Here is a 19,949-nt window from a genome sequence, read left to right on the forward strand (position 1 = left end):
CCAGGAGATCCGCCGTCGCCATGGCCACCAGGTAGCGAGTGATACATTTGGAGAGACCGCACTTTCCACGGGACAGGATCACAATCGCCAGCAAGTTCACTGAGAGAAAGAGAGAAACAGAAACAGTGAAATCACTAACCGGGCTGATCAATGAGCTCTCAGTTTAACCGATGTACATGGGCTATGATTGTGTTTATTTATTGGTTTTTCCCCTTGGCTTCTGTCTCCTGTTCCGAAGGAGCAGCTCATTCTGGGAAGTTCCTTTCGGGTGACGGTCGCCCCGGGATCCCTCACCCGACAGCTGAGTCCTCACTTGTGATCCTTGAGATTAAGTTTATTTTGTCGATTCCGACACTGGGAGGTCCGCGGGGCAGGACGTCACCAACTATGAAAGTGAAAGGCGACAAGACGAGTTAAATCAGGAAGTACAGACAAGGTGACTCTGGATTTGGTTTAAATCGTAATACGGGGGAAAAACCTAATGCCTTGACCCACACAATACCAGAGACTTTGATTTTAGAAAATACATTGAAAACACGAGCCTGGTATTGAGTTGCTGCCCGTCATCTTTCAGTAATTAATTAGATGAGGTTTCCAGTGGAGTATTGTGAATGCATCATGACACAATATGTCAAGGAATTTAATTCTGTAACGTGCTCCAGTTATAACCAGGTCCAGTCTTTATATCTCAGCACAAGGCGTGAGAAAAACAAAGGACAGTCGGATCCTCGGAATAAGAGATCGATCCCAGGAGCCGCGCGGAATAAGAACAAATCACCGCCAACTCTCACTCATGGTCTCCAGTTCATCCCCCTCCCGAACCAGTGTCAAGACTGGTTTCCCCACTCTCCACAATAACACACATGGACTGAAGTATACAGTCATCGTCATTCAACTAGTCCAAACAATACTTTAAACATCAAATACATCAAAAGTCCTGTGAAGCCATTTTGCTGAAATATAATTATGATCTGAGGGGAACATTTGACGGGAACACAAGATTGCACCTTCGAGTGAGGAGGACAGTTTCTGTCACATGTTTTATTTATCTGATGCGTATTCCGTTTGTTCCCTGTCTTTCTATCCTGAAGACACTGACTCATGCCGGGATACACAGCCGCAATCTGCTCTCCGGAACCCCAGGCGATCGGTCCTCGGGAAACACGACAATCTCACCCGGTCCTTCCTCACCCGATCTCCACAACAGGCGCGCTTTCCACCAGGAGGCAGTGGATTACACTCAGGACTGTGCGCCCTGCCTGTTTTACCCCTGCCTGGCCAGGGAGCACCAAGGACACATTTAGACCCCAGACTCGACAGTTCAGCACAGAGCGAGGGTGAGTTACTCGGTGCATTGACCAATGGGACAAGGATGGAAGTTTTAACTGTATCCCAAAACGGTGAAGAATAACATTCTACATTTACCAGGCTCAGAGCACAAACAGCAATATAGTTAAACATTCTGTTACTTACACCGTACGTGCTGATAATGACTTACCAGGCACCCCAATTGCTGCCAGAACTGGGTAATAAACGAATTCTATCTGCGTAAATGGAGACAAATGCATTTCTGTGTGGAGACGATGTCTTTCGGTGCTGTGAAGAGGTTTGCGAACTGCGATAGTCACCTGAGGAAGGAGGAAGCCTCCGAAAGCTTGTGAATTTAATATAAAATTGCTGGACTATAACTTGGTGTTGTAAAATTGTTTACAAAGCTCTGCATTGTGGGAGATTTGGCCGCCATGACGGGCCGGTCACCGAGTTCATCCAATCACAGGTGAAGCTTCCCGGATTGGTGGAACCGACAGAGTGCAGGTGGTCTGTGGAGCGAGAGAATCTCTGAGAAGAGGGGCAGCCAATTGGGGAAATCACAGGAGGTGGTGACCCGTCATAAACCCAATCGGTGAATGACGGATTGAACCAAGGAAAGGAATGAAGAAACTCCACTGGGACCTGTGGGAACAGGCGGACAAATAAATTTAACCCGTGTCCAGTTCAGGTCACCACATTACAGGAAAGATGGGATTGGACCAGAGAGGGTCCAGAGGAGATTTACAAGGATGGTCCAGGACTGGAGAATTTTAGCTGTGAGGAAGGATTGGATCCGCTGGAGTTGTTTTCATTGAAACAGAGGATGCTGATGGGGGATTTAATTGAGGTGTATAAAATTATTGGGGGCCACGCGGACTGCGTCACTTCAAGGCGGCAACTCACCCCCACCTTCTCAAAGGCAAATGGGATGGGCAATAAATGCTGCCCTTGCCAGTAACACCCACATCCCATGAACAAATAAAAAAAGAATATGAAGTTCCGATATCCCTTAGCAGAGAGGCCAATAACCAGGGGGCATATATTTCAAATAATTGGAAGAATTCGAGGGGATCTGGGGATAATTTTATTCACCCAGAGGGTGGTGTGGGTTTGAACCTGACTCGCTGAAAGGGTGGTAGAGGCAGAAACCAACATCGCTTTTTATAAGTACTTGGATGCGCACTTGAAGTCCCGTCACCTGCAAGGCTGCGGACCAAGACCAAGAGTGCGATTAGGCTGGATAGCTTTTTCAGCTGGCACAGACAATGGGCCGAATAGCCTCCTTCTGTGCTGTAAATTTCTATGATTCTACAACCCCTACGTTCAAATGTAACATGGCAAAAGATACATGTCTACGGTTCAAAAAAATATCTTTATAGGGAGGGGACAATGTAGAGTTCTGCCCGAAAATGTTGTTCACACAGACTCCATGAATTATTTTAAATGGGAATAATAGTGGAGGCACCTTGGAACAGAGGAACATTAAATTGGATGAGGGGGCGAGAGGAAAGTCACCTGTTTCTGTCCTGTAAGATCCTAAGCTTCATTGAGAATGAATTCATGAAGCATTTCTACATGGTATTTTGTTGCAACATTTTAAAAATACCCCAAAGTAGTTCTCCTGGTGTCCTGGCCAGTATATCCAGTTTGTAAAGCCTCCCTGAAATGTTTACATGTAAATCAGACAACAGTCAGAAGAGGGTAGGATGGCCCTACACTACACTACAATGTATTGTCATCTATTGGGTTTAATGTTTCCTAACATTATTTATCAATAGTGTGAGGAAGCTCAGAGTGAAAGTGAGGAGGGGCCGTCTGACTGCAGTTTCCACTGGAAGAAAAATCACCTTGTGTGTAGTAAGCAGAAATGAATTGCTATTGTTAAAAGTTCCCACTAACTTATTGTGATTCTACTGCAACAGAACGAGCCTGGATCTCCTGCTATGTTTAAACACTAAACTTCAGTGATTATAGCTGAAGTAAAATATTACTATGATTTGATTTAAATGGAGGAATGGTTTCCACCTGCCAAAGAATGTTGTCTGAAGCGAGGGTGTTTACTGCTAACAGCTCCCATCCTGTTTAATAGACCCCCTGAATGTCTGATTTACCAAAAAGAAAAACCCAGCTCAGTAAAGATAAACAAATATGCTCTTATTAAATCTGAAGAACATTTTATGAACAAATTTCAGTATTTCAAAGGCAAGGTTGTCCCAGACATGGATTGTACCCAATTCACTGTAAAGTTATAAAGACACAGCCAGTTTAACGACCAGGGGACAGAACCTCGAAGTTCGAATTAGGACTTTCAGGAATGAAGTTAAGAGACACTTCTGCACGCAAAGATTGGGAGATGTTAGGAACACTCTTCCACAAATGGCAGTTGATGCTAGCTCAATTGTTAAATCTATTATCTCAGGTTAAAATTTTGTTAATCAAAAAGGTAAGGGATATGACTAAGGCAGGTATATGGAGTTATGTCACAGATCAACCATGATCTCATTGAATGGTGGACCAGGCGAGAGGGGCTAAATGGCCAACTCCTGTTCCTATTGCCACCCCTCAAATATAGTGAATGATAAACAATAACGTAATCTGAAAAATAGGACTAAGTACTTACAATACAATCCTGAGGGCCTGCCGTGAGGGGAAGCTGAGGATAACGAAACTTCAGTCTGTGCTCACGAGAAGACAGGTGAAATTAAAATCCAACAGAGGTAAATCACAACCGCTGGGCTCCCCGTCCCTCGCACTCTGTGCCTGTACCCAATGAGCACAACATTGCCCCCTGTGAACATTAATCTTTACACTGGGCATTGGAAATTTACTTGGAGCCCCAGCCCAACAAAACAAAGATCTTCACACCAGGGGCAGAGATCTTCAATCTTGGAAGAGAGTTCAAGTCCACCCACTTTCAATCCTATTGGTGTTTGGACAATTAGCTCCAAATGGGAAAGTTTCGGAGTTTGGAGCCCATGTGCGGATTCGAGTGATCAATGGCCACAGAGCACCAAGGGAATGATTGGGCCGTCAACCACCCGGCACCAGTACTTCAGGCCAGTCCCACTGTCCCTTCAGAGCTCATTGACCTGCACAATGAGGGCCTGGCAAGCCTTCACCCATTGCTGCAGCCATCCCTGGACTGGGCCTGGATACACTATTACCAGCCATTCTGCCACTAGTGACATGGACCCATTTCAACCCATTTCACTAACAGGAGGAACTGACGGAGGAGTGCAGTGTGTTACTAACACGGTATTGAGCACTCATTGTGTCGTTGACTGGAGACAGTGAGAAATGAGCAACCAGCCATGAGAAGATACAAGTGGTCACTGCTTTATTGGTCATTTGATAACTAGATAAACTGGGTTTGCTTGTGTTTCCTGTTCAGGAACAAGGCAATCCAAGAAGCAGAGATCAGAGAGACAGCGCTCACAGTCAGGGCCAAGATCAGGACCACCTCAGACGCCACACCTATAAAGCAACAAGAAACCAATGGTTAGTGAAGGAAATACTGAGGGGAAAATGGAAACTAGCAGTCGGCCAACTCACCACCTGGAGACCTCTCCTGCATCCTTTGCTCAACATCATTAAGGGGCTCAGTTGCCAGGTCTGTCACATGAGGATCCAGAATGACCAAGGGTCCAAGTGAGGCCTCACCCTCCCACTTCAACTCAGCATCACTCTCTGCAATATCAAACATTCCAGTTAGAGAGTAAAGGGTGACCTCCAACAATCAAGAGGATCAATGTCCTACCAGGTCCAGATACAAGATCCCTCCTTCCTCTGGAATCAACGAGGAAATCCCTTGTGGCACTGCAGTTGCCCAGATGACAACAGGCACACACGTCATTGGTCGATTCTTCCAATGGGGTCCAGCTCAACCAGAGAATCAGTTTATCAACCAGGTTGTCCATCACCCTTTAATCAACACATCCCTGAACGAGAGAGGGAACTTACATATTCTGGAAAGTACAAGCCTTGTTCATGGAATCTCTCCGATCCACTGCAGCAACTTTCAGGTGACAGGTGATGAAAATCTGAGGGACACATTCAATACAAGTTGTTATTTCGTGACCTCCTCCCAACATGGGGAACCCAATGTTTGGCTTCCTCTTACCAAGGAACGGTCATCTCCAAAGAAGCGGAACGCATCCAGATCAAACTGGAGTTTGTCCAGCTCACGTTCACCTCTTGGCAACACAAAGGTTGAAAAGGAGTCCTCAGCTTTGCTGTCCAGGAGGCAACTGAAGAAAGATTTAAAAAGGGACAAAGTGAATTAAGTGAACCGATTGAGACAGAACCAGCTGGAGAAAGCAGAGAGCTCCTTACCCATGGGAGTCAATGATGTTGTATCTTGGGGTGGAATCCTTGTCTGGGCTCAATGTAGCTGCACAGCTGTCAATGTAGAGCTTCAAGGGCATGTGGTTGGTCATTGAAACAGAGGCCTCAATGTGAATGAGGCCACCCAGGTAGTAGACAGTCAAGGTGCGCTCTGTAAGCCAGTCATCTGAAGTACAAGAGGAAAAGGGTTGGAGACAGTGGGTGTAACTCCCAGTGGGAGACGACAGAAAAGCACTCCCCATCCACCCATCACATACCGTTCATAAGACGCAGTGAGAATGACAGAAGCCCTTCTCCAGACTTGGTCGAGCTGAATGGGATCCAGGTGGGCTTGATAGGGTCACTGCTCACATTGCCCTTCCTGAAAGGACAGTACAGTAATTTCAGGACAACTTCACAGAACTGCACCTGCTGTGGACCTTATTTGCAATAGAGTAAAGATTCTTACCTAAAATAGTGGCACTCAATGGGAATGACTGCTCCATTAGTTCTCACAATAACAGATCCACGAGCATTTGGGGTGTGGTTCAGGTGGGTGGTGTCGACCAGGAAATCGCCAGCCATCTGAAAGACATCAGGTTAAGGAATGAAGAGCTGGTCTCATTGAACAAAAGCTATTTCTGGTCATTTTCCTACCCTGTTAAGCAGCAGTTTAAGGGGTTTCAGCTGCTCCTCAATGACACATGATTGAAGTAGCTCCACCATTGGTAGAAGTTGCCTGGAGCAGCCTCTGTTCCTCTGCTCAGTCCACCTTCTTTTCCAGGGGACTTCAGGCCTGCAGTCAGAAACCCCTGAAATGATTGGCACTGCCAGATTTGATGAGCATTCTTTCCCATATAGATTAGAGCTTTCACCTAAAGGGGCTCAAGTTACCCCTGATATGGAGCACAAAACACAACATCACATTTAAATCTCATCTGTGTCCGTGGAATCAATCGTATTGGCAGGTGTAACAACCAAAAGTGGAGTTCCCCTTCAATACAGTGTATCCCAATTATTGTTCCACTTGTTTCATCTTTCAAGGGAAGTCTCAACAGGAACTTCCACACTGAACATTCATTGACCACAAGTTGAGGCAACAGGCCTGAATATCCACAGGAAGGAAAGGAAAAGATAAATCAATTGAGGCACAAAAGAACAGAGTGGTTTGGAGAAATGCAGGTGAAGGTTCAAGGTCAATAGAATTGAATCTCTGAGTTAGAGAGTAGCAATGACCCATTTAAGAAAGATGCAGTCCCTCAGTGACAAGTTGAAGTTCTTTTTAAATATAAAGCGAAGATTGACATGTCAACATAAAGAAGTAGTTTCACACAGGGTGATACTTCACAGTGGGCAAAAATTTATACACAGATTTCATTCAGGGATCTCCTCAGTGGCTGGAGTTTCACCTGATGTTAATGAGTTCAGAGTGGGCAGTAATCTACACAGTGAAATTGGAGCAAGAGTTGAGGAATCACATTACCTGCAATCTGCTGCCACATTCATGGAGCCCATAGTCAAAGAGGACAGTGTGGTTCTGAGAGTAGATCCCAGTTGGCCGATAACCTGCTGTCTCCAGGGTCAGGTCAGCAGCTTTAATCAGGTGCCTGGTTCTAAATAAATCCATGTCTCCCCTCACCAGCAGGTTCTGCTCTCCACACTGCACCATCACAGTCTGCAGTGGAGACAGACTTCTCCCCTCAGACACACTGAAATGGGAACCAAAGGGAGGGACAGGGAGAGGGACTCTCTGGGGCACAGGGGTGGGTTTTACTCTTCTCCATGGAAATCTCTGCCCTCTAAACTGTTGCCAAATATCAGAGCAACAAACCACTCCAACTAACACCAGCACTGGGAACAAACCTCTCACTACAAAATCCCCCATGATACCAAATAACTCAACTATCACTTTACCCACCAACCAGCACCTTTTTTTTTTCTCTTTTTTTTTTTCCTTTTTTTCTTTTTCTTTTATCACTTTAACCACCAACCAGCACCCTTTTTTTCCCTTTTTTTTTGTGTTTTTTAGGCCCCCCTTTTACAAGAAGCGGGGGGGTGTAGGGTGTGCTTAAGTACTAAAAACCAAATAAAACGAAACCAGGCATCAAATTAAAATTTTATTTTCCTCGTCCAGGATGCACTCCAGCCCCTGCAGTGCCCACCGGTCGCGGAAAGCCTCAAGCGTACCGGCAGACACCGCGTGCTCCATCTCCAGGGCCACCCGGGCGAGGAGCAACCCGCGAAAGAGAGGCAGACAAGCCGAGCGCCCGCCCCCACGGACCGCGAGCATCCTGGACCTGTGGATATCCAGGATGCACTCCAGTTTCGTCTAGTTTTCTGGTGGGTCAGTGGCGGGTGGACTCCCTGCCGGAGGAGCTCAGGCCTTTCGCCTGGAGTACCACGCACCTCCGGTACCTGGGAGTCTACCTCGGCCCGGCCGAGGAAGCCTGGCCGGCGAACTGGGAAGAGCTGGAGGCCAAGGTCGCCGCTCGCCTGGCGCGCTGGACAGGACTGCTCCGAGTGTTATCCTACAGGGGTCGAGTGCTGGTCATAAACCAGCTGGTGGCCGCCATGTTGTGGTACAGGTTGGTCACTTTGACCCCACCCCCCGAATTTGTCGCCAAGATTCAGAGGAAGTTCGTCGACTTCTTCTGGGCCAGAGGGATACACTGGGTCGCTGCCGCGGTCCTGAGTCTCCCGCTTAGGGAGGGCGGTCAGGGGCTGGTGTGCGTCCGCACCCAGGTGGCAACTTTCCGCCTTCGGACGCTGCGGTGATACCTGTACGTTGAGCGTCCTCTTAGATGGCGTGCGCTGGCGACGTATTTTTTCCGCCAGCTGCACGGCCTGAACTCCGACACGCAGCTCCTGTTCGTCTCGCTGCTGGGCGGCCGCATGTCTTCCTCGCCCTCGTCTCTCGGCCGGACACGCCCTGGCGTACCATCCTGCCGTCCGGCGGAGACGGGGGTTCCCAGTGGGGTGCTCTCTACTCAGGGATCCTCCCGTGTTCCATCGGGGATCTGGGGTGGAGGGTGGCGTACGGAGCAGTCGCGTGCAACCGGCGGTTACGCCATTTCACGGACACCCAGGCCGCTTGTGATTTCTGCGGCCTGGAGGAGTCCGTGTTCCATCTGTACACTGGGTGTGCGAGACTGCAGCCCCTGTTTGATTATTTGAAGGGGCTGCTCCTCAAGTTCTGGCTGCATTTCAATCCCACGCTCCTGATCTTTGGCCGCCCGGTGAGGAGGGGAGCGGGCAGGTAGGTGGACGTCCTCGTGGGCCTGCTCCTGGGCCTGTCCAAGGTGGCCATCCACAGGTCTAGGATGATCGTGGTCCGTGGGGGCGGTCGCTCGGCCTGTCTGCCTCTCTTCCGCGGAATGCTCCGCGCCCGGGTGGCCCTGGAGATGGAGCACGCGGTGTCTGCCGGTACGCTCGAGGCTTTCCGCGACCGGTGGGCACCACAGGGGCTGGAGTGTATCCTGGACGAGGAGAATAAAATTTTAATTTGAACACTTGGTTTTGGTTTGTTTGGTTTTAGTATTTAAGCACACCCCACACCCCCCTCTTATAAAAGGGGGGCCTAACAAAATAAAAAAAAAGAAAAAAGGAAAAAAAAAAATCTGAAAGTGAAAAAAAAAATCTGAAAGTTTCTCTTTGTTTCAATCTCTTGGAATCATAACTTTGAATTATTTGATAATAATTTGATATTTTCACTGAAGTGGCTTTTCATAATCTGGTCAAGTTTATTACTTGTTAGTGATTGTGATGTTGAGACAATATTCAAAGCAATCAAGTTGTCTTGAGTGAATTTGCAAACCATCCATTGGTCAGAGAAATGGAAATTCCATCCCATGGATGGTGTGAATCGTCCCCAGTTCTAATATAGAGAATGGGTGTGTCTGAGGATTGGCAGCATGGGGGCATCAACTGGGCAAAGCATTGTGGGATGCATCATTTTTAGTTTTGATTCTCATGAAATGTTGTTTGGTAAAATTCAGGATATTCAGCGAGAATGAGAGGCAGTGAAGATTACTGAATGCAATGTCACCCACACAAACATCTCCATTTGTGTCAGCTGTGGCTCAGTGGCAGCACTCTCACCTCAGAGTCAGAAGGTTGTGGGTTCAAGTCATCATCTGGAGACTTGAGCACATAATCTAGGCTGACTAAGGGAGTGCTCTACTGTCGGAGGTGCCGTCTTTTGGATGTGATATTAAATCGAGGCCTCATCTGCTCTCTCAGGTGGACGTAAAATATCCCACAGCACTATTTCGAGGAAGAGCAGCGGAGTTCTCCCCAATATCTGGACCAATATTTATCCCTCAACTAACATCACTAAAACAGATTATCAGGTCAATATTTCATTGCTGTTTTTGGGTCCTTGCTGGAGGCAAATTGACTGCCGCATTTCTTACCTTACAACAGTGACGACACCTCAAAGGTGCGAACTATGCAGCAGTCAAAGCTACCAGATAATCCACACTGACTCGTAAAATTATGGCTCAACAACGTATGAAATGTGGTGACATTGATATCCCAAAAGTGCCTTTAGAGATCATAATATCCTACTATTACAGCACAGAAAGAAGCCATTCAGCCCATTGTGCCTATGCTGCCTCTTTGAAAGAGCTATCCAATTAGTCCCACTCCCCTGCTCTTTCCCCCTTCAAGTATTTATCCAATTTCCTTTTGAAAGTTATTAAATCTGCTTCCACCACCCGATGAGGCAATGCATTCCAGATCAGAACACTGAAAAAAGTTTCGTGTCACTTCTGGTTCTTTTACCAATCACCTTAAATCTGTGTTTGCTGGTTACTAACCGGTCTGCGACTGGAATCAGTTTCCCCTTATTTACTCCATCAATATAAAGATATTAACATGGACTGACTGAAGACGGCAATTCTATCACACCCAGTGCAAGTCACAAGTTCCTAAACTTCACTTGGAAACACTGGATAATTACAGCTACAGCATCAACATTTGAATCCATTCATAGGGGTGAAGGAGATGAATGGAGAACCCATAGGATTTGGAAAGGTTGATTACAATTTGGTATGGAACGCACAATAGGACTATAGGCAAATCGACACATTTATGGAGGAGCTGATTGTATTGTGTTTATGAATTGATGGCATTGGGATGTGGAGTTTCAGGCAAAATATCTATTTAACTTGGTTTAAATGAAATGGTGATCCAGTAGAATTTAGAATTGTAATCTAGTATTAACTGCACAATGGGATAAATACAAATTGATAGATTTATGGATGAGCTGCTTATATTGGGTTTATGAATTGATGGAACAGTAGTGGTATGGAAGAGTTTAGGAGCCTTATCTATTCAACTTAATGGTTCAAGTTAGTTGTTTGGTGCATTTACTACGTCTCCCAGAAGGAAGATTTTGTTTGCTGGAGTTTAGTTCGAGGTATTTTTTCTGTACCATACCCAATTTATTATTCATGGGGGAGATTAACAGGGGGTTGGGGGGCAGAAGATGAAAATGAAGGGAAATAGACAAACAGGGAACCTGCACTCCCCCATATGAGACCTATTTGACTCCAAACAAACAGTTTATTAGGAGTAATAGTGAGTGATTTCATAAGCTACCCCAACTACCTACTGAGGTCTGTAGCATCTTTGAAAAAAAAGCATCTGGATTGTTCTTCCCCAGGCAGATACTATTCTTAAAAAAATTGCCTATTGGACTGAAATTACTAGTTCACTTTCCTTGTGTTTTATTGGAACAAAATGTTACAGCAGCTGATTTTGCATCATTAATGAGTTAAACAGTTGATAATATGCAGCACTAATAGGAACAGTAACTCATTACTGTATTGTTCTTTGCATTGAAATCAGCAGTAATCATTTTACTGCATAAATACAATTTACACTCAAGGCAGACACATTGGCCCTCAACACCCAAGTCACTACATTGATATGACCCCAGAAGAAAAAATGTCATAGGGCAGAATCTCACCCTAAAGCCAATACATAGCCCAATGTAATTTGTTACAACAGCTGAATTATGTTAATCTGAAAAATAAGCAATCACTCAATTTACAAGGAGCCAAAACCCAGTCTTCTGTAACAGTTTATTTCCAGTTACTATTACATTTCACATCAAGAGCCCAGGTCTCACAGCTCTTAGTACAAAGTCACCATTGCTACAGGATAGGGGTTCTTCAGACTATAAACAGGAGTACTGAACAATAAGCTTTATCCCTGCAGTCAGTTCAATCACTCTCCCCCAGGGTGAGCTTGTCAAACAGGTACACTCCCATGCCATTCTCAGGGGCTCCCAGTCTCTTCAGGTTGGTGATGTGATCTCCAAGCTTCTTGATCATCTTCACTTGTTCATCCAAGTAGTGGGTCTCCAGGAAGTCACACAACTGGAAGATGGAAAATAGTTATGTCCAGCAAGAGATGGAGGAAGATCTGAGCTTCTCCAAGGGTTTGGATTTTAATCTTCTTGGACTGGAGGATAGTCAAGTGGTGCACTTTAGATTGATGCATTTTATACAGTAACTTTGCTCTATTAAGTGCTTAGATCCTGGGATCAGATACATTTACTTCTAATGCAGACAGTAGGGCAATCTCCCTTTCCTGTCTCCCCTCCCCAATAAAATTTGAGCATGACACCAACAAAGCTATTGGGTATGAAGATCTTTTGAATAGGCTCAAGGACAGTAAATTTCCACCACATCGAACTTACCCAAAGGCCCACATTAAAAACTTACATGAGGGTCTGTCCTCTCAGTGGAGAGTTTGTGCAGATCCAGCAGACTCTGGTTCACATTCTTCTCCATCTGCAGAGCTCTCTGCATCGCCTCCAGACCATTGCTCCACTCATCCTGCTCTGGCTTCTGAAAAGGGAATCAGGTCTCAGCCAGTTCACTTAATGGATTAAACAAAATACACAAGAAAGTACTGAAGGAAAATAGGGGTGAAAAGCAATCAGATGTCCATGTTGCCATGAACCAATTGTCCCAAGAATATAGAATTACACCACCACAACCACGAGTCAAATAGTATAAATGTCTTTAAGGAGAAGTACTGAGGGAGACAGTAATAGATGGATGTGATGATAGGGCAAGATGAAGGTGGGAGGCAGCTCATGTGGAGCATAAACACCAGCATAGACCAGTTGGGCTAAATGTCCTGATTCTGTGCTGGACATTCTATGTAATTATGTGCATTAGAACAAATTGCTTTAGAAATATTTAAAATTGTCCATTTAAGGGGAGCCATTCAGAAGGCCACTCCATTAAATCTAACCTTGATATCCTCCAAGATGACTCGGCCCCCACGCTGATTCTGGAATTTCAGCAGTTTCTCAGCATGCTCCCGTTCCTCATGCGACTGCTCCTTGAAGAACTCAGCAAAGTGACGCAGGGCAACATCATCCCGGTCAAAGTAATAGGACTGGTGAGATCAAAAGTAGTTGGGTATCAGAATTATCATGGGTATTGTACATAAAGCCAACCTCAATATTTTGCTTTCTGTCAAGTGTTCAAGTCTCACTGAGCTTGTAGGCAGATGGTTCTGAAAACTAGCACAGGCTGACTTGCTTCACTAACCTGGTAGTGAGATAATCTCACTCCCAGCAATAGGGAAGCTGGCCAATGGAAAATTACCAATTCAGCTTTGAACATGCTCAACACAATATTTCACTTCAATCTTCACACCCAAGACTGAATTATATGTCTAGAAAGCTCTATGTGGGAAATCAGGGACCCTTCCGGTGTCCCTGACGACCATGTGTGCGGGAAATGTATCCAGCTGCAGCTACTGACAAACCGCATTGCGGCACTGGAGCTGCGGATGGATTCATTATGGAGCATTCGCGATGCTGAGAACGTCGTGGATAGCACGTTTCGTGAGATGGTCACACCGCAGGTAAAGGTTGTACAGGCAGGAAGTAATTGGGTGACCACCAGGCAGAGTAAGAAGAGCAGGCAGGCAGTGCAGGGGTCCCCTGTGGCCGTCCCCCTCTCAAACAAATATACCGCTTTGGATATGTTGAGGGGGATGACTTATCAGGGGATGGCAGCAGCAGCCAACTTCCTGGCACCAGGGGTAGCTCTGCTGCACAGGCTGGGAGGAAAAAGAGTGGAAGAGCTATAGTGGTAGGGGATTCTATCGTAAGGGGAACAGACAGGCGTTTCTGTGGCCGTAAACGTGACTCCAGGATGGTTTGTTGCCTCCCTGGTGCCAGGGTCATGGATGTCACTGAGCGGCTACAGGGCATTCTCAAGGGGGAGGGGGAGCAGGCAGAGGTCGTGGTCCACATTGGGACCAACGACATAGGTAGGAAGGGAGATGAGGTCCTGCATCAAGAATTTAGGGAGCTCGGTTGCAGATTAAAGAGCAGGACCTCAAAGGTTGTAATCTCTGGATTACTCCCAGTGCCACGGGCTAGTGAGTATAGAAATAGGAGGATAGAACAGATGAATGCGTGGCTAAAGAGTTGGTGCAGGAGTGAGGGTTTCAGTTTCCTGGATCACTGGGCCTGCTTCTGGGGAAGGTGGGACTTGTACAAGTCGGACGGGTTGCACCTGAACCAGAGCGGGACAAATATCCTTGCGGGGAGGTTTGCTGGCACTGTTGGGGGGGGGGGGTTAAACTAACTAGGCAGGGGGATGGGATACAGAGTGGAGCTACAATAGGGGGTGATGTGCAGCCAAATAGAGAAAAAAACAAGTCAGCTTGGAAGACAGGGCAAATATGCAAGGGCAAGGCTGGATGGCATCTATTTTAATGCAAGGAGTCTTGCGAATAAGGAGGATGAACTGAAGGTGTTGATAAACACATGGGAGTATGATATTGTTGCTGTCACAGAGACATGGTTGAGGGAGGGGCAAGACTGGCAGCTCAATATTCCGGGGTACAGAATCTTCAGGCGAGGCAGAGGAGGGGGGGGGTCGCAATATTAATTAAAGAATCAATTACTGCCATAAGGAGGGATGATATATTAGCAGGTTCCTCAAATGAGGCCATATGGGTGGAGCTTAAAAACAAAAAGGGGGCAAGCACTTTGATGGGAGTGTACTATAGGCCCCCAAACAGTCAGGGGGAGATAGAGGAACAGATATGTAGGCAAATCTCAGAAAATTGTGCAAATAATAGGGTAATAATAGTGGGAGATTTCAACTTCCCCAATATTAACTGGGATACTCAGAGTGTAAAAGGCTTAGAGGGTACAAAATTCTTAACGTGCATCCAGGAGAGCTTTTTGAGCCAGCATGTAGAAAGTCCTACAAGAGAGGGGGCGGTACTGGACCTAATTCTAGGGAATGTGGCCGGCCAAGTGGAAGAAGTGCTAGTAGGTGACCAGTTTGGTGACAGTGACCATAATTCGGTGAGATTTAAGGTGGTCATGGAAAAGGACAGGGAGGGGCCGGAAATAAAGGTTCTAAATTGGGGGAAGGCCGATTTTAATAGGATAAGGCAGGATCTGGCCAAAATGGACTGGGATCAGCTGCTTGTAGGAAAATCCGCATCGGAGCAATGGGAGTCTTTCAGAAGGGAGATTGAGACCATACAATGGCAACATGTTCCCGTAAAAGTCAAGGGTGGTTCCAAGAACTCCAGGGAACCTTGGATGTCAGGGGATATACGAGAATGGATTAGGAAAAAAAAGGAGGGCTTTTGGCAGATACAAAAGGCTAAAGACGGAGGAAGCCCTGGAGGAGTACAAAAAGTGCAGGGGGATACTTAAAAAAGAAATTAGGAGATCAAGGAGGGGCCATGAAATAACACTGGCGAGCAAAATAAAGGAAAATCCTAAGATGTTTTATAAGTATATTAAGGGTAAGAGGATGACTAGGGAAAAAATAGGGCCCATTAGGGACAAAAATGGCAATCTGTGTGTGGAGCCGGCAGATGTAGGAGGGGTTCTAAATGAATTTTTTGCATCTGTTTTCACTATGGAGAAGGACGATGTAGACATAGAAATACGGCAGGGGGACTGTGATATACTCGAACATATTAACATCGAGCGGGAGGAGGTATTGGCGGTTTTAGCAGGCCTAAAAATGGATAAATCCCCAGGCCTGGACGAAATGTATCCCAGGCTACTGTGTGAGGCAAAGGAGGAGATTGCGGGGGCTCTGACACATATATTCAGAACCTCTCTGGCCACAGGGGATGTGCCAGAGGACTGGAGAACCGCTAATGTAATAGCATTATTCAAGAAGGGGAGTAGGGAAAAACCGGGGAACTACAGGCCAGTGAGCCTAACATCAGTGGTAGGAAAATTATTGGAAAAAATTCTGAAGGACAAAATTAGTCTCCACTTGGAGAAGCAAGGATTAATCAGGGATAGTCAACATGGCTTTGTCAAGGGATAGTCAACATGGCTTTGTTGAGGGGGTGACTAGGCGTGTGGATGAGGGTGACGCAGTGGATGTGGTATACATGGATTTCAGTAAGGCCTTCGATAAAGTCCCGCACAGGAGACTGGTCAAGAAGGTACGAGCCCATGGAATCCAGGGTGCCTTGGCACTTTGGATACAAAACTGGCTTAGTGGCAGAAGGCAGAGGGTGATGGTCGAAGGTTGTTTTTGTGACTGGAAGCCTGTGGCCAGTGGGGTACCACAGGGATCGGTGCTGGGTCCCTTGCTGTTTGTGGTCTACATTAATGACTTGGATATGAATGTAAAAGGTATGATCAGTAAGTTCGCTGATGATACAAAGATTGGTAGGGTGGTAAATAACGAGGAGGATAGCCTCAGTCTGCAGGACGATATAGATGGGTTGGTCAGATGGGCGGAACAGTGGCAAATGGAATTTAACCCAGAAAAGTGCGAGGTGATGCACTTTGGAGGGACTAACAAGGCAAGGGAATACACAATGAATGGGAGGACCCTAGGCAAGACAGAGGGTCAGAGGGATCTTGGTGTGCAAGTTCACAGATCCCTGAAGGCGGCGGAACAGGTAGATAAGGTGGTAAAGAAGGCATATGGGATACTTGCCTTTATTAGCCGAGGCATAGAATATAAGAGCAAGGAGGTTATGATGGAGCTGTACAGAACACTGGTTAGGCCACAGCTGGAGTACTGTGTGCAGTTCTGGTCGCCACACTACAGGAAGGATGTGATCGCTTTGGAGAGGGTGCAGAGGAGATTCACCAGGATGTTACCAGGGCTGGAGCGCTTCAGCTATGAAGAGAGACTGGGAAGATTGGGTTTGTTTTCCTTGGAGCAGAGGAGGCTGAGGGGGGACATGATTGAGGTGTACAAAATAATGAGGGGCACAGATAGGATGGATACTAAAGAGCTTTTTCCCTTCGTTGCGGGTTCTATAACAAGGGGACATAGATTCAAGGTAAAAGGCAGGAGGTTTAGAGGGGATTTGAGAAAGAACTTTTTCACCCAGAGGGTGGTTGGAGTCTGGAACTCACTGCCTGAAAGGGTTGCGGAGGCAGGAACCCTCACAACATTCAAGAAGCATTTGGATGAGCACTTGAAATGCCATAGCATACAAGGCTACGGACCAAATGCTGGAATATGGGATTAGAGTAGACAGGGCTGATGGCCGGCACGGACACGATGGGCCGAAGGGCCTCTATCCGTGCTGCATGACTCTATGACTCAAAGCTTACATCCTTTTCATGACTGAAATTTGAAACAAACCCCTTTCTACAACTACCACAAACAGCATTAACTTAGCACCTTCAACACTAAACATCAAGGCATTTCAGAGGAGAAACAGATACCAAGCAGTAAGAGTTGCATGACTAGAAACTGTTAGCATTTGAATGCTTTGAGAGACAGACAGAGGTAGGAAGGCAAAGGGATTAACAGTTACACTGAGTAGGACCAAAATGGCTGAAGGCCCTACCACCAATAGAGCAAAGGCAGAGAGAGAAGACAGACAGGGACAAGCTGGTACTTAAAAAGTGAAGGTTCAGAGCATAGAAACAGAAGTGGGACATACAGCCAATTGAACCAACTCAATGATTTAATTAGAACATGGATCTGTACATCAACTCATCCTTCAATACCCTGACCCAACAAAAGATTTCAGTCTTGAAAGCACCAATTAATCCCCAACATCCACAGACTTTCAAGGGAGAGAGTTCTAGATTTCCAGTACCTTTGAGGGGAAAAGTGCTTCCTCACTTACCTCCTAAATGGACTCGCTCTAATTTAAGATTATGACCCCCCCCCCCCCATTGCAAGGAGAATGTGGGGAAAGACTGTGGAGAGATGTAGAATAGAGGGTAAGAAATATGAATCCCAGGCATTGAATGCAGAGTGTATTGCAAAACACAACTTCAATAGAAAGCTCAGACACCAGGAAAGTGAACAATTGAGATTTAAGATATAGAATGTGGTGCAACTACTGCAAGGAAGAGGGAGACATTTTGATAATGACTGTACAATAAATCACATTATATTACAGCTTTAAAAAGACACTCACCATCCATCAATTGGGGGGAGGGGGTGCAGATTAGAGAAAAGGCAATAGATGAGTTGGAGAAAACAGAATTTTGTAATGTCACATTAGAATCTCCAATGTGAAGGGGTCAAAGAAACAAAACTCACCATAGAAAGATAAACATAGGAGGAATAGAGCTCCATATTGATCTGCTTGTTGACACCATCCTCACACTCCTTGTGATAGTTCTGACACACTTGGGAAGCCATCTTTAAATTAACTTTAACAAAACTAAACAACTCTATTGAAGCAAGAAACTGAAAAACAGCCACCCAAAGCTCCATATTTATACTGCTGGTTAATCCTGGGCGTGGCAGCCTAGATGATGAGTGACAGTTGGCAATACCCAATCAGAAATTACATCCTCTCTCAGAACACCAATCAAGAAAAGGGAGGAGGGGAGATGACACCCAGAGCCAGTCAGAACTTTGAAGGAGGAGCATCATTGGCTGACAATTCAATAAAGATCCAATTGCGTTGACTTTCCTCAAACTGTAAAATCTGTTTCCGTGACCGGTGGGCACCGCAGGGACTGGAGTGCATCCTGGATCGATGTAATAAAATTATAATTTGACACTTATTTTGGGTTTATTGATTTACTGCACATAAACACAACCAACCCCCCCCCTCCCCTTCTTATGAAAGGGGGGCCTAAAACACAAAAATAGGAAAAGCAAAAAAACCATGGCTGCTCTTCCATCCCACACTCCAAAGAAAAAAAAATCTGATCGTGACCATATTCTTGACCATAATCGACCTTTCTTTGATGGACCAATAAGGGAGACTCTGGGTTGTCCCAGGGTCACCAAACATAAACCATCACAAGTGGCCCTCTCAGGGCACCACTAATATTGGATGGTCCAATCAAACTGAAAAGATACCAAAATAAGCATCAAGTGCCACCAAAAACAACAGGATACTTTCCCAATTAAATCAGGATTCTATTATTGATGTCTGAAAGACAGTCTATACCCTGCGGTGCCCAGCGGTCGCGGAAGGCATCAAGCGTAACGGTGGACACCACATGCTCCCTCTCCGGGGCCACCCGGGCACTTGACCATAATGGACCAAATTGTCAATTGGTGGATCTGCCCCCATCCCATCGGTTATGGTCACTGATCGTGACGGTTGAAAGATCCACAACCACAGGTTTAATTGTTGTTTGCGGGTCAGTGTCTTTGAATAATTCTGGATGGATCCGTGAGTTGGTTATTTGGCAAGTAGCTGCGGGTTTGAGGCAACATCCAAACAGATCAGAGCCTGTGAACAGCAACCAACAGCGAGTCAGGCGAATGGAAAGTGGGTGTGATGAACGTGTTAAACACAAGTCCTTCAATACTCCATCAATTCTAGGGTCAGTGAGCATCTGTACACACATCGGCTGGAAAGTGAAGGGGGCCACGGCATGTTGAGTTCTTGTTTTGTCATCATGACATTTTACAAACAATAAAATGCAGAGCACTCCACGGGGAAGAGACTGTGGACCATTGACTGAAGGGATTTGGGGGGGGGGGTTTGGTGTTGGGAGGGATTGCGGTGAGAGGCAAACACTGTGTGTAGTGTTGGTTGTATATACAGTGAGCGACAGTGGTGAACAGACTATCTGGTATTTCCTGGGTTTGGTAATCCCTTGTTTCAATGATTAATCTCTTGTACTTTTTGGACAGTCAAACACCAAGTGGAAAGAGTCGAGTGGTGAATTTTCTCATTAGAAAGGGGAGTTACTGATATTTCCCTAAATCCGGTCAGGGAAGGATGGGGCCCCGTGGATATTTTGTGTTCCAGATCACATCAGAATACTGTCGGATCAACAACAAACAGCAGGCTAAAAAAAAAAAAGGTGGAACCGAGTGAAGGAAAGATGAAGCAACGAAAAGTGG

At 46.0% G+C, this 19,949-nt stretch overlaps 1 protein-coding gene and 1 long non-coding RNA gene across 2 annotated transcripts in view; one reads left to right on the top strand and one right to left on the bottom strand.

Moving 5' to 3' along the window:
- LOC137302372 (uncharacterized) overlaps positions 1-19,949 on the top strand; it is a 126,961-nt gene that overhangs the window by 26,944 nt on the left and 80,068 nt on the right. The gene's annotated exons all lie outside the window — the stretch shown is intronic.
- On the bottom strand, positions 11,055-18,303 carry LOC137302137 (ferritin heavy chain, oocyte isoform-like). Its single transcript, XM_067971809.1, has 4 exons — positions 18,177-18,303; positions 12,904-13,050; positions 12,366-12,491; positions 11,055-12,017 (listed from the first exon to the last, which is right to left on the bottom strand). Exons 1-4 carry the CDS (start codon positions 18,276-18,278, stop codon positions 11,862-11,864), a joined length of 531 nt encoding a protein of 176 aa, XP_067827910.1. The 5' UTR covers positions 18,279-18,303; the 3' UTR covers positions 11,055-11,861.

Source organism: Heptranchias perlo, chromosome 35, assembly GCF_035084215.1.
Source record: "Heptranchias perlo isolate sHepPer1 chromosome 35, sHepPer1.hap1, whole genome shotgun sequence".
In the NCBI taxonomy this organism is placed as follows: Eukaryota; Metazoa; Chordata; class Chondrichthyes; order Hexanchiformes; family Hexanchidae; genus Heptranchias; species Heptranchias perlo.

Coding starts and splice junctions, on each gene's coding strand:
- LOC137302137 (XM_067971809.1), bottom strand. CDS start 18,278: ATGGCTTCCCAAGTGTGTCAGAACTATCACAAGGAGTGTGAGGATGGT. Junction 13,051..18,176: donor CCTATGTTTATCTTTCTATG/GTGAGTTTTGTT, acceptor TGATCTCACCAG/TCCTATTACTTTGACCGGGA. Junction 12,018..12,365: donor CTGAGAGGACAGACCCTCAT/GTAAGTTTTTAA, acceptor TCCATCTTCCAG/TTGTGTGACTTCCTGGAGAC.